This window comes from Globicephala melas, chromosome 4 (assembly GCF_963455315.2).
Source record: "Globicephala melas chromosome 4, mGloMel1.2, whole genome shotgun sequence".
In the NCBI taxonomy this organism is placed as follows: Eukaryota; Metazoa; Chordata; class Mammalia; order Artiodactyla; family Delphinidae; genus Globicephala; species Globicephala melas.
This window is the reverse complement of record NC_083317.1, coordinates 134,854,788-134,869,638: the sequence shown is the minus strand read 5'-3', so window position 1 is coordinate 134,869,638 and position 14,851 is coordinate 134,854,788. Positions and strand designations below refer to the sequence as shown.

The window sequence follows — 14,851 nt, the reverse complement described above, 5'->3', positions numbered from 1 at the left end:
GCACTGCTATGGATCCTGGTTTCAGAAGCCTTCCAGATTGCCTCATGTGATTTCCAGTAAAGCTCTTAATGTGTCATACCCATGCTAACATTGTTCTCTCTAATCCTCAGCGATTTGTTAGGTCCATTTTGTTTGGTCTATGACCATGTGAAGTGGATCTGAATGTTGGATGTTGGCAACTCTCCACTCACTGTTCTTGTCAGCCTCCTCCCTCTGTCAGGGAGTTCCAGGGTTTCAGATGCGTTTTCTCAAGTGTCTGGCGGGTAGGGGTGTTGAGAAGAATTCATAAATAACCACTGCCTACCTCTGGGCATTTATCTTGCTGTTCCTCCACACCGTAATGCTTTCCCCTGCTTCTTTGCCAGGTAAGGATCCTACTCATTCTCTCAAAAGTGCCAGATGCCATTATCTTCATCAGGTTGCTTTTATTCATTCCTTTTGAAATGAATCTCCTCTTCCTGTGTTCCCCAAATATATTACTGGTCTCTTTCTTTCTTGAACATTATTTGTCTATCCTTCCACTTAGGTTTTTAAGCTCTTTGAAGGTGTGGCTGTGTCATTTTTGCGTCTCCAAATGGCTTAAGAATTTTACCTAGTAGTCATTTCATCAGTCTTTGTTGATTTGAATTTCTAAGTCAGAAAAAAACCTAAATTTAGATGGCTTTTGGCATGGAAGGATTAGGAACGTTCCCATGTTTGTTTTGTGTTACATTAGCATAAGTGAAAGTTCCACTCTTTATATATCTTTCCCCACACGTGTTTTTCCATCAAGGAGGCTCAGGTGAGGGACCATGTTTGGGATGTGCCGCAATCCTAAACAGGAAGCATGAGTGATCTGTAAGGAGTGTATGTTACAGAATGTTCTTTTCCAGAGTAGACCCTGCCCGTTCTCTATTTCCAAGGGTGGGCACGACATCTGCATATCTTGAGCACCTTGCTACCAGAGGAGGGTCCAGGTCGGCTTGGCCCTGGCCACAGCAATGCAGGAGGTGGGGCTGACCCTCAGGGAGGCGCTGTCCTACATGCTTTGATAGAGTGGACAACGAGATGGCCATGACTAAGCTTAGATATCCAGCTCTTTGCAAACCACACCTCAACTCCTGAGAGAAATCATCTGAAAACTTTCCTAATTTCATTGAGGTGGAAACCTTGCAAGTAGTCTGCATTAGCCAGGGCAGGTTGACTGTGAAACCATTCATGCCCAAGTCTCAGGGGCTTAACACCAGAAAGCGTTATTTCTGCATCTGTCACCAGCGATGTGGGTCCTTGGGTGTGTGGGTGAAGGAAAGGGGTGCTTTGCTGCATTTAGGACCTGAGCTCCTTCTGTCAATGGCCCCAACATGACTGAGGGCCTCAAGACCTTTTCTGGATCCTCTACATCTGGCTGGCAGAGGAGGCAGTGGAGCTTAGTGCATGCCCTGGAAGTGGCATTCATCACTTCCACCTACACGCTGTTGGCTAGATCCTGGTCATATGGTCCAACTAACTGCAAGGGATGGTGGGAACTGTAGTCTAGTTGTGACCCTCAGAAGAAGAGAGAATGGGTTTGTTGATTATCTAGCCAGTTCTCGCATGGATCTTGTTGGATTTATTACTGTTAATATTATTTGTCTTTTAAACCTGATATCAGTTATTAAATTAATCATAATTGGAAAGGTTTGGTGAAGGAGATAAACAGATTTGCCATCCCTACAAAGCCTTCCCTGATTCCCCCTCACTCTTCCCAGCTCTGACCACCAGGAATATTCTAGAGAGGCCTCCCTGGTGGTCTCTGCCTCTCTTCATCCTCATGATTTAGGGCCTAGATCTATGACTGTGTTCTTGAAGGGTCTGCATGTTCATGGTTAATAACTCCCATCACATGGCATCACGTACCATGGACAATCACTAAAGATTTACAGAATTTATAAATGACTGAAGCCTCAACTCCTTTACCCTCATTCCAACACAACCTGATGTTTGTTGAGTTTTACACACATTGGGAGTCTGAAGACCCACAACTCCTGTGCCCACACCAGTGGTAGTCCAGCCACCAGGTTAGGACTAGAGAACTAAGTGACTATAATAACTGGAATAGAAGTCCCAAATTATTTAGACATAGAGAATTATATGTGTTCTTTAAAAATAGCATATTAATATTTTTCTCATCTGAATTGGGAGATGCATGAAAAACATGGCCTGAGATTTAGTTCAGCTAACAATAACTTTGTGTATGTGTTGGCACTAGATGGATGGAACCAACAAATTTCATCTGTATATCTGGGAGACAGAGAACCAGCAGGACGTGGAGAACATGGCCCACTGCACTCTCTGCTATGGTAAGCCTGGATGGCATTGCTGATCAGACTGATGTCTTCAGAACAGGATGAATTAACTGGTGACCACAGGCCATTTCTGCTGCTCACATGTGTATTTGCTTGGTATGTGAAGAACTTTAGAACTGGGGAATTTCCTATTAAGTCTGAATTTCTAGTTTTTCTTAGGAAGTCAGAATAATCTGGAGAATCCCAGACACTGCATTCCCTTGTGGCCACAGTCAGCCAGAGATGAGTGGTGCCAGCCCTCTTTGGAGGGGCGGGTGTCTGCTAGTGCCCCACCCTCCCCTCCCTGCCCCTTCCCTATCTTCTCAGCCCTGGCCTGCTCTGCTTACTTACCTGTACTGTCAGGTTCCTGTGGATGGCTGGGCTTGTGTTCCTTCCTCAGTGGCACCTTAGTGTAAAGGGAAGACCACTGAGCTAAGGTCAAGAGTCCTGGTTTTTGGCCTGGAACTGCCTTTGGCCATCATCAGGGTATTGGCAAGTTGTTCCCTGTCTCAGAGTCCCCGCTTCCATCACTGTATCCCACACTGGCCTGGGCCAGAAAGAACATGATGCTGAAACCCACACATGCCCACGTGTGAAGAGCTCTCATCCACACCCACGTCACCCGGGGCCAGAGTGAGTCCTGTAGGTGAAAGCAAAAGGGGACTTAATAGTTCCCTTTACTGGATCCAGACTAAGTCCTAACACTGCCATGAGAGATTTGGCTCTGAAAACTTGGTTGGGTCAAATACAGGAACTGCCATTTGTAGAGTATATTACAGCCAATGAACTGCTTTCCCATCCATCGTCTTATTTGACATGTGGTTTCTCTGGGCCTCCAACCCCCTCCTGCAGAAGCAAAAATCTAGCTGGTGTTTATTGAGCCTGAGCTTTTGCTACACACCAGGAGTTGTTCTGAGCCCTTACATATATTAACTCATTTTAAAGTTACACATCACAAACAACCTCATAAGGGAGGTACTATTATTATTATTATCATTATCGCCATCTGACATGAGGAAACTGAGGCTGTGGGAAAGCTGAGTAATCTGCCCCAGGTCACACACCCCCATAAGAGGTCGGGCCTGATTGAACCAGGCAGGAGTCTGTGAATCTAGTGATTAGGAAGCCGTATGGCCTAGTGGTTAGAAACATTAACCGAGGAATCAGATACTCTCAACTTTTCCTTCTGGGAAACAGGCACATTTATTGACAGTGCCCATCTACTAGCAGAGTCAACCCCATGCAGGCAGCCCTCAGCAGCAGCTTTCCCTACTGAGCACCTGGAATTGTGTGTCCATGGGAAGGGAAGGGACTTGTGGTAACCCCGCCTCTCCTCTGCAGATCAGTGCATCCCGGCCCCGAAGTGCGGGCTGGGCGTGCCCAGGCCGCTGGCGGTGGACGCGGACGTGGCCTTCGTGGTGGACAGCTCCGTCGGCATGGGCACCGACCTCTACCGCACAGCCTTGACTCTGGTGGACACCATGCTCGACAACCTCAAGGTGGCTGCGCAGCCGAGCATGTCCCCACGTGGGGCCCCCCCAGCCCTGGTGACACACACGACCCCCCACTTCTGGCCGGGCACGGGGCGGCCACCTGTGCGCGAGGGCTTCCACCTGACCTCGTATGGCCGCCGGATGCAGATGCAGAGGCATGTCCGCGAGGCCATGGACCACCCCCTGCGGGGAGCCCCGGCCCTGGGCCACGCCTTGGAGTGGACGCTGGAGAAGCTGCTCCTGGTGGCCCTGCTGCCCAGGAAAGTGCAGGTCCTCTTTACCATCGTGGCCAGTGAGACCAGCAGCTGGGACCGGGAGAAGTTAAGGACTCTGTCCCTGGAGGCCAAGTGCAAGGGCATCACTCTGTTTGTGCTGGCCTTGGGCCTGGGCGTGGGGACCCGCGTGGCCAGCAGCCCCTCCAAACAGCACCTGCTGCACCTTGAGGGGCTCTCGGACGCGGAGGTGGCCTATGCCCGGGGCTTCACGCAGGCCTTCCTGAACCTCCTAAAAGGTGAGCAGTTGGGGAGCCCTGGGGATGCTGGGTGGGGAGAGGAACATACAGAGCCTGGCATATGGGTGAATGGGTGCCCATTGCACCTTCAATCTTGCTGAGGTGTAGGCAGCCCCGAATTCTCTGAGGGAGCCCCCAGGGAGCACACCACTTCCTGAAAACCCTGAGCTATGTTGCCCTGACACTGTGCAAAGCCTAGCGTTGGTTTCTTGTCTGGTGGCTGGGAGGCCTCAGGTTTCCACCGAACCTTTTGATTTTCTCATTTACCAGAATGAGGATTACAGTCTCTTCTCTATTTGTGAAGCCTACGTTCAAATACCTGCATGAAAGCACCACTGCTGTATACACATAAGACATTGTTACTGTTATTGCTGTATCCAGTGATTCAGAATCTAGTGCTATAGAACAGTGTTTCTCAGATTTTAACATGCACATGCATTTCCTGGGGATCTAGTTAAAATTTGGATTCTGACTCAATGGGTCTGAGCTGGGGCCTGAGAGTCTGCATTTAAAAAAATTTTATTGAAGTGCAGTTGATTTACGATGTTGTGTTTAATTTCTGCTGCAGCAAAGTGGTGAGTCTGCATTTTTAACAGGCTCCTGGTTGATGCTGATTACCACACTTGGGTAGCAAGGGTCTTCAGGGACTTGCCAGGAAGTGAGGGAGACAGGACAGAAGTCCGGGGTCTCCCACCTCAGGTTGGCTAGATGAAGCCACCAGTGAAGGGCACGGTGACAGTGAAGCTTGGCCAAAATTCTTCCCTGCATCCTGTTCTAGTAGCCTCACTTCCAGCTGAACCAAGTTCATGGGCAACTGGTGCCAAATCTGTATCCCTAGCATGATGATGGAGATGGTTAGGATTGGGGGTGGGTATTATCCTGGTCATATTTATAGGAGTTTGTCTTGGGCTTTATCCAGCTGTGCATAGTCCACAGCAACTCATGTGCGGGGTGCCTCCTTGTGACATGGGAGGCCTACTTGCCCTCCTTGCTGGGACACATTAGTTTCTCAGTTTGTAAGCGGGTGTGACAACCCTGTTGGGATCCTTGAGGAACATTTGTCCATTTGTCAGTGAAGGAATAAAGGGAGTCTGATGGACATCTTAGAAGTAGAGACATAGCATTTGTGCTTCTGTAATTTGAGAGGTATGGACGTTAATGAATTGGTTCTAGTCCAAGCTTTGCCACGAATGAGCTGTGTGAATCTAGAAAGGTCAGTGGACCACCCTGAAATTTAGATTCCTTACCTTTGCAAAAGATGGAGGGGAGAATTGTAATAGATGGCTGACGGCCTAGTGCTTCTTTGAGGGAGATGGTGGCTAAAGGATTAGTTTTTTAGTCTGTTTTAATTTCACTTTATTTTTTATGTTTTATTACATTAGGTTGTATTTCACATTGTTCTAGTCTTTTATGTTATTTTATTTTATATTGATTATACAATAGGATGCATTTTATTCTCTTATTTTGCTTGTATTTTATTTGCTTTTGTTTTTATTTTATGCTGTTTGATTTTACATCTTTTTGATTTTATGTCAATGGATTCTTTTTGATTTTGTATTTTATCTTGTTACTCTTTATTTTGTTTTATTGTGTATTTTACTTTATTTTATGCTTTACTTGATTTTATTTTGTGTCTTAAGTTTTACGTCTTAATGGTCTTTATGCTTTATTTTACTTCATTTTTTCACTTCATTTTACTGTTGAGTTTCATATTATTTTACACTTTATTTGATTTGATTTGATATTTTATTTTATTTTTAGGTGGATCAAACCAGTATCCACCCCCAGAGCTCATTGAAGAGTGTGGAGGCCCGAGCCGAGGGGACACCTTGCTGCAACCCATCCTGTCTGTCAAGAGGTAGGCTGAGGGCAGGGCTGGGCTCTGTCCCCTGCAGGGAACTGTCTCCCTTAGGTCACAGGCAAGCCAATCCTTGACTTGACTCCAACCATTGGGACCCAGATGCTCCTGTGTTCGACAACTCTGATATGGTTTTGTTTTTCTTTTCTTATTTTTCAATATTAAGAGTAATACAGGGCCAATAAAAAAATTCAAAGATCACGTAAGTGTATAAGAGCAAACAGTAACTATTTTCGATTCCACTGCATTACCTATCCTCTAAACCCATATCCCAGCAGTAAAGTTGATAATGCTAAACATATTATTCTGATACCTGTCCCAACACCTCTGCAAACCTAGGAAAACAGCTAGGTGATGTGGTAACGAAGTCATCAGGAAATACCCAAGCCTGAAGCTCCCGTGCCCAGTGGCACCAGGTAGGACTCGCCCCCTCATTCTCATGTTTTTTTGTTTCCATGCAGGTTGCCCAAGCGCCAGTTTGGCAAATGTGTCCTTGCTGATGATTTGGAAACACTCGAAGCAACAGGCTCTTTTCTAGAGGAGAATAGAAAAGCCACGATGACATCTTTCACTCAGCAAGAAGCACTCAAAAACTATGAAAAGAGTGGCTATGATGCTGAAGAAAATGAACAAGAAAAGCACACAAAACCAAAAGAAACAGGAAAAGAAAGAAATTTAGGCACTGCCTTTGGTAAAAACCCAACTACTCCTTGCTTCTTGGGTTGTATTTACTTTTTAAAATCTTTAGCATAAAAAAAAATTCCTGTGCACTGTGTTAGCATGCAGACTTTGGCTTTTTACAAGCTTTCCTTGCAAATGCAGATTCATGTATGCTGCTAAAGAAACTAGTTTAAGGAAACATACAAAGACTGACTTTTATCTGAGTGTAAAACTGGAGCTAATGGAAGCTGTCTGAGTGTTACAGAGTCTCACCCCATGCAGTGTCTGTACTTCCTTGTGGAGAAGCAATGCCCTATTGTAGAAGTGGTGAACGCACTTCTGACCTTGAGGGAAAATGCTCTAGCTTGTAGAAGGCTCCTTCATCTGTGAGTGGCCACGCGTGTTCTGACCAAGTTTAAGGAACATTTTGGATCCATCTAAAACAACTGTAGCATAGATTTTGGATTACAGCCAATGCCATTGCCACCTCTTATGTGTGATCAGCAAATTAAGCCAAACAGTAAACACATTAGAAAGAGATATGGCGGCATTTGATGCTGAAGTTTCTAAAAGGTAGGGAAAAGATAGCTGAGAAACTTTCTAGTGAGTGGCGTGGTCAGTCCTGCTTAGATTAAATGGGAGGTCACCACCCAGAGGTTTTTGGATGTGCTTATATGGTTCTCTCTCTCGTGCTCTTATCTAGGTGGCTATGGAACAGCAATTTTAATCTCTCTGTGGCTCAGTTTTCTGATCTGTAAAGTGGGGATTATGTGACTGCCTACCTCATGGGGTTGTTTTGAGAATAAAACTTGATAATTCTTATACTTGCCACACAGTAAACATACAAGTTAGCTGTTAAGATGCTGATATGTCCTATCTCTTAGATTCCAAAGCAACCACATATCTGAAGGAAAGAAAAAAAACCAGACAGACACAGGAATAGGCACTCCCAGCAGGGACAGTAACATTTCACTTCCTTAGGCTAAACATTAAACACAGAAAAACTTGTCTTGTTGACTGTTATGTTTTTGGTATATAATGTATGCCAAGTATACTAAGGATTACTTTGGCTGTAAATTAGAATCATCTGGGAATCTTTAAACATTCTCAATGCCCAGATCTCATCCCAGACCAATTCAATCAGAATCTCCGAGTGTGGGACTGACTGACCCAGTGATTCCACTGAGCAACGGAGAGTGAGAAGCACGGCCTGAAGGAATCTTTTCCCTCCAAATCAAGGCCAGTGGGATGGAAGAGAGCTTCCAGGTGGTCGAATCCAATCATACTCAAGGGGGCTTGAAGGTTTCCAGCATTTCCCATGTGCTCTGCTCCTTGGTTCTGGCCGGCTCCCTCTCTGGTTGCATCCCGAAGCCATCCTCAGCCTTCACCACCTCCTCACGTCTCCTCCTCTAGCACTTTGTTTTTCACAAATAAAGGTAGCCAAGGGCAAGCTCCTGCAACTCCCTGTGTTGCCCACAGCCTTCCTCCCTGCCCTCCAGTCAGAGGAAGGAGCTGTCTCTTGTCTTCAAGGGTGTACTGAATGCCAAGAAGGACCACAGAGCTCTGTCAGACCTCGCTGACTGGAGTGCCTCGGGCCTGGGCCACTGTTGCCCACGGCCTTCCTCTTCAAGCTCCCTTCTATCTCGGCTTCAGAGACAACATCCTTTTTAAAATTTATTTTTTATTTATTTTATTGAAGTATAGTTGATTTACAATGTTCTGTTAATTTCTGCTGTACAGCAATGTGACTCAGTTATATGTATATATATATAGGGTTGGCTAAAAAGTTCATTCGGGTTTTCCAAAACAGCTTATGGAAAACCTGAACGAACTTTCTGGCCAACCCAATACACACACACACACACACACACACACACACACACACACACACACACACTTATACATACACAAAGAATGTGTATATATACACACCATGATGGAAAAGAATATGAAAAACAATGTGTGTATATATATACAATGTGTATATATATATATTCTTTTTCATATTCTTTTCCATTATGATTTATCACAGGATATTGAATATAGTTCCCTGTGCTATACAGTAGGATCTTGTTGTTTATCCATTCTATATATAATAGTTTGCATCTACTAACCCCAAGCTCACAATCCATCCTTCTCCCACACCCCACACCCAGCCTTGGCAACCACAAGTCTGTTCTGTACGTCTGTGAGTCTGTTTCTCTTTTGTAGATAAGTTCATTTGTGTCATATTTTAGATTCCACATATAAGTGATATCATGTGGTATTTGTCTTTGTCTGACTGACTTCACTTAGCATGATAATCTCTAGGTCCATCCACATTGCTGCAAATGGCATTATTTCATTCTTTTTTTTGGCTGGGTAGCATTCCATTGTATATATGTACCACATCTTCTTTATCCATTCATCTGTTGATGGACATTTAGGTTGCTTCCATGTCTTGGCTATTCTGAATAGTGCTGCTATGAACATTGGGGTGCATGTATCTCTTTGAATTATATTTTTGCCCAGATATATGCCCAGGAGTGGGATTGCAGAATCAAATGGCAACTCTATTTTTAGTTTTTTGGGGAACCTCCATACTGTTCTCCATAGTGGCTGCATCAATTTCCATTCCCATTAACAGTGTAGGAGGGTTCCCTTTTCTCCACACCCTCTCCAGGATTTGTTATTTGTAGACTTTTTAATGATGGCCATTCTGACCAGTGTGAGGTGGTACCTCACTGTAGTTTCAACTTGCATTTCAGAGACAACATCATTATCTTTTCTTCCACTTCTGACCAGCCCATCTTTGTGAGCTCCTCTCCCCAGGTCCATCCTCATAGGGGGATCCAGCTTTTATGGAGCCTGAAGTTTATACAACTTAGGGGGCCCTCTGTAAGAAAAAGAATACAAAATCATTGAAATTAAGGATGAAAGTAAATATTTATTTAGAAGAGGTATATGCACATAAGGGGCCCTGAAGCTTAGGCTTCATTAATTTCATGGTAAATCCATAATGCCTTCCCTAGGTCCTGTCTCAAAGCCGTCTACACACACTACCAGACAACTTTTCCTACTGTGACTTCAACTATCCCCTCTGTATAAACAACTCGAAATCCATGTCTTCCACCTTTAACTCTCTCCAGAGCTGCAGACCAGAATGTTCAACTATCCTCCAGACTACATCATTGGACATGCCCACTGTCATCTCAAACCCAATTAAGCAGACTGGCCTTGACTTTCCCATGGAAACTTCTCTCCTTTTATTCCTTTACTGGAAGGAACCACACTGGCCCAGAAATGGAAAGCCAAGCCCACACATCACTAGTTGTTCTCTGCTCCCCACCTGCACCCCCAACTGCGAACAAGATCTTGGCGTGGCGCCCTCCTCAGCATCCCTCGGACCCATCCCCTTCTCCACATCTTCCCTCTTCATACCCTGCCATCCACCTCAAATGTAATTGCAGTGCCTTCTAACTGGTCTTGTTTCTTCCAGTTTGTCCTTTTCCCAATTGCATTCTGAAGACCATATTATTTTTTCTAAAATTCAGATCTGGCCATGTGATTTCTCTTCTTCTGTGGTTCCCCCATTGTCATGAGATCATGGTTGGGTGCCTGGGTAGAGCACGAGGGCTTCTGCGTGGTCCTGAGGGTCTCACTGGCCGCCACTGACCTGCATACACTTTTCATGCTATTGCAGTAGCCTTTCTACCCTGGTATTTACCCCATGTCCCCATGCCATCGTTCCCCTCACCAGCCTGTCTCTGCATCCTCTCCACAGTGCCCATCTGGACCATATCTGCTCATCTTTTACTGCTCAGGCCAGTGTTACCCAGACTGGGAGCCCTCTCTGGCCCCAAGTAGTGTTGAGCTCCCCCAGCCACCCCGTGCCCTTGCATCTCAGGCCAAGTTCTGCTGGAGCTCTGGCACATTTTGCTGCATCTGTTAGTGAAGAATTAAATGAATGTCCTCTCTCTTTCCAGCAGCCAGGCTGATCTTGATATATTTTCAATTTCAGTGTAATTTCCAGAGTGCACAGATCTATTTTGTGGTTTTCTCCTCCCGATAGGGTTATGTTATAAGACGTACATCAGGAGAGAGAAGTGGCCTCGGTAAAACAGCAGTTTCCCTGTCGCTGCTCTCCATACCTTTCCAGCTCTCTTCTCTCTCTCCCCCCTTTTCTTTCCTTCCTTCCTGGATTCCGTGGACTTGTTTCAGTAAAACTGACCCTGCTTCAGCGTTCTTCTGAAAAGGCAAAAGTTACTACTCATGGTAAAAATAACACCAAATGTAAAATTGGAAGCTATCAATAACTGTGTGGGTGAAATGTCCCCTGATACCATATCATACTGATAAAAAAATTGAGTCTGAGACTTCCTGAGTGTTAGGTTACAAAGAACACCTTAGAGATAATTAGTTCAAAGCAGTAAGGATTTACTCACCTATAGCTGCACCACACTGGCTATTTCCATTTCAATAATTTGAAATGGTATCAAATGAAAAATTTAGTTCCTTGGCTGCAGTAGCCACATTTCAAATGCCCAGCAGCCACATGAGCAGTGGCTACTGTATTGGACAGGGCAGATATAGAACATTTCCCTCATGGCAGTAAGTTCTACTGGACAGTGCGGCCCTAAGAAGTATAATCTAGAAGAAGCAACCCCTGTTTGATTATCTCCCAGACTAAAGGCAAGGGTGGGGCTTCTAAAGACCAAAGCCATAAAGTGTCACTAGGAAAAGTGAGTGCTTTGTTTAAACTAGTCCTTGGCTTGTCCATTTGGAATCAGTTTGTAATGGTAGAGGTTGGTGCCAGCTGATTGCTGAGCCCTAAATCCATTTGTTGAACATACAGAGTAGAGTCAAAAGGTCACCACTGAAGTGTTTTTCTGTTGACACCCCCCTACTCCCACCAAGGTTTTGGAGAAGCGTTTGCTCTGGCTTCTTCTCCTGGGCTCTCACTGCTTGCTGTCTTACACCCTCCATGGAGTCATGAAACAGGCCAGTTCTGATGTGCTTGTTCAAGGCAGAAGACAATTCCCATGAATGTATCTCATTCTCTGAGGTCTAGCACATCTGGTCAACCCTTCAAGAAAACTGGTCTGTGCTGATTATACTAATGGGATATGGGTAGGCAACTTCCTGCGAATGGACCATGAATTGCTTTCTGAAGACAATATCCTCTTTATTTGGGAGTGCTTAGAAGGCCCAGGGAAAACTATCTGGAAGATATCATCATTCTGTGCTGTAGGGCCGACCCAAGACAAGAATATTTTTCTCCGATATAGAGTGTGCCCAAGGAAATCTGTTCTCCACAGAAGGCAGAGGTTATAGACCTGGGTAAATTCATGTCTGATTTACAATTTAAAACAGGCATTCCAGATCTTGCTCTTGTTGTAACTTGTTTATTCAATGCTATTTTCCAGGAACATCATGCTTTTCTTTTAATAGATAGCTTAACTTCTTGGGCTAGTGTCAGGGTACAGTAATAAATTAGCTGGATTTGCTTAGACCATTAGAAGGCTGGAACATTTGGGGATTAGGCAAGGGATTGAGACAGTTTGAAAAAAAGAGGAAATTAGCATAATAAGCAAGTGAGTAGTTCTCTGGAATTTTGTCAAATGCCTTTTCTTCATCTATTGAGATGATCATATGATTTTTATCCTTCATTCTGTTAATGTGGTGATCATGTTTATTGATTTGTGTATGTTGAACCGTCCTTGTATCCCAGGGAGAAATCCCACTTGATCATGGTATATGGTGATTTTAATGTGCTGTTTTGGTTTTTGCTAGCATTTTATTGAGGAAAGCTTTATTGTTTCATTCATTCATTCATTACACATTGTCTGGTGTATGTGCCATATACTAGACACTGTGCAAAATAATAGCTCTAACTGTATTGCCCCTTTCATGTGTGTTTTGTGACACCTTACAACAAACTTGTGATGTAGCTTTTTTTTTTTTAATATTGCTTTTATGATGGAGGAAATTGAGGCTCAGAGAGGGTAAGTTACTTGCTGAAGGTCACAGAGCCAGTTTTTGGTGAGGTTAGGATTCATTTTTAGGTCTGGAACGCCAAACCATTGCTTCTTTTCTGTCATGCTCATGCAGGAAATTCAGCTCTCTCTGCATTCATTTTCTTGCAGGTCCTTGTTCCCTGGATCCAATGGAAAGTGAGTGCCAGGATTATGTCCTGAAATGGTCCTATAATGAAAAGGGACAGGCTTGCCGACAGTTCTGGTATAGCGGCTGCAGGGGCAATGCCAACCGATTCGAGAGCAAGGGAGAATGTGAGGCTCGGTGTGTTCCAACTCCCCTATACAGGCAGGCAGAGTGTCAGTGCTTCTGCCTCTGTTTTAATAATTCATGAAATGGAGATTAACTTTCCTGAGACAGTGCCACTCAACTCATAAGCAATGAAGCCCATGCCACAACCTCAGAAGTAGGATTCCTCACCCTGTGAAGTTTTTCCTGCCAGCGAGAGCTTGGCCAGATGACTTGTAAAATACTGCATTCTAGTAGTTTCGAAAATGAACCAAAACTTTCCTGGAAGTTATTTCAATGATTTAAAACTGAATGAAAAAGAAACTTGAACTTGACCTTACCTAAAAATTTTCTTGGCATTATAGCAAAAAGGAAATTTTCTTGACATTGTAAGTAAAACCTAATTTGGAAATGAGTTGAAACTTGATTTCCTTTTTTATCATTAAGAGAACATGGAAGGGCTTCCCTGATGGCACAGTGGTTGAGAGTCCGCTTGCTGATGCAGGGGACACGGGTTCGTGCCCCAGTCCGGGAAGATCCCACATGCCATGGAGCGGCTGGGCCCATGAGCCATGGCCACTGAGCCTGCGCGTCCGGAGCCTGTGCTCCACAACGGGAGAGGCCACAACAGTAAGAGGTCCACATACTGCAAAAAAAAAAAAAGAAAAAAAGAAAGAGAACATGGAAGCATTAGTCAAGTAGGGGTCTAAAAAAGGGGACATCTAATGTGAAGTTCATCCTTACTACCTAGTGTAAAAATAAAGGCATTCTAGATTAAATCACTTGGTGTGAGACCATGTATGATACCACTCACTGTGATTTGTGTTATACTTTGTGAAGTAACAGTTGATGGAGAGGAAACAGCAGTGAGTTTGCTATGGGATGGATCCTTTGACATCAACTACAATGACTCTTATCCTCCAAGACTTGGTGATCCAACAATTCAGGCTGATCTTGTCAATACATATATGGAACTAAGGGTCTAGGTTCACCCTGGATAAAATATTTTGCAATATCGCCTTGGCCAAAAAATTCGTTTGGGTTTTTCCATAACATCATCTGGAAAAGCCTGAACGAACTTCTTGGCCAACCCAATAGATAGTGAGGATGATTGTAATTTTGCAAGAGCTTCTGGCTCACAGTTCAGTTCTCCAGGCCTCTGAACTTGGATTCAGCTTCAGGGCAGAACTGAACTACATTGAATTCTAGAGCTACCAGGTATTGAGGGTGCCTTGTGCGGGGCCTCTGGAGCATTCATGTATTAGCTCAGGCTGCCATGACAAAATACATAGACTGGGTGGCTTAAAGGACAGAAATTTATTACTCACAGTTCTGGAGACTACAGGTTCTAGATCAAGCTGTTGGCCATTTTGTTCCTGGTGAGAACTCTCTTCCTTGGCTGCAGACAACTGCCTTCTCACTATGTCCTCAAATAGCCTTTCCTGTGTGGAGAGAGAAACAGAGACACAGATAGAAGTCATTGTCTGTTGACTCTTCTTATAAGGAGACTAATCCTATAGGATTAGGGCCCTACCATTATGGCCTCATTTAACCTTAATTACCTCCTAAAGACCATATCTCCAAGTACAAATACAGTCACATTGGAGGTTAGGGCTTCAACATACAAATTTTGGGGGGACACAAACATCTGGTCCATGACAGATCACCAGCAGCTTGTGGTTGCCCCTAGGTATCCAGAGTGGAGCTTGCTTTCTGGCAAGTTCCTGGTTTAGTAACGAAAGCTGTGATTTCTAGAATTTCTTTGTTCCTCCTTTAAGCCCAT

General features: G+C 44.4%; 1 protein-coding gene across 1 annotated transcript in view; it reads left to right on the top strand.

Annotated features, from left to right (window-relative positions):
• The window catches only part of LOC138842646 (collagen alpha-4(VI) chain-like), a 64,763-nt gene that overhangs the window by 47,911 nt on the left and 2,001 nt on the right, over positions 1 to 14,851 (top strand). The window contains exons 13-17 of the mRNA XM_070045381.1: positions 2,228 to 2,318; positions 3,645 to 4,307; positions 6,069 to 6,165; positions 6,627 to 6,856; positions 12,951 to 13,094. Coding sequence (XP_069901482.1) covers positions 2,228 to 2,318; positions 3,645 to 4,307; positions 6,069 to 6,165; positions 6,627 to 6,856; positions 12,951 to 13,094 — 1,225 coding nt within the window. The remainder of the gene's footprint in view (positions 1 to 2,227; positions 2,319 to 3,644; positions 4,308 to 6,068; positions 6,166 to 6,626; positions 6,857 to 12,950; positions 13,095 to 14,851) is intronic.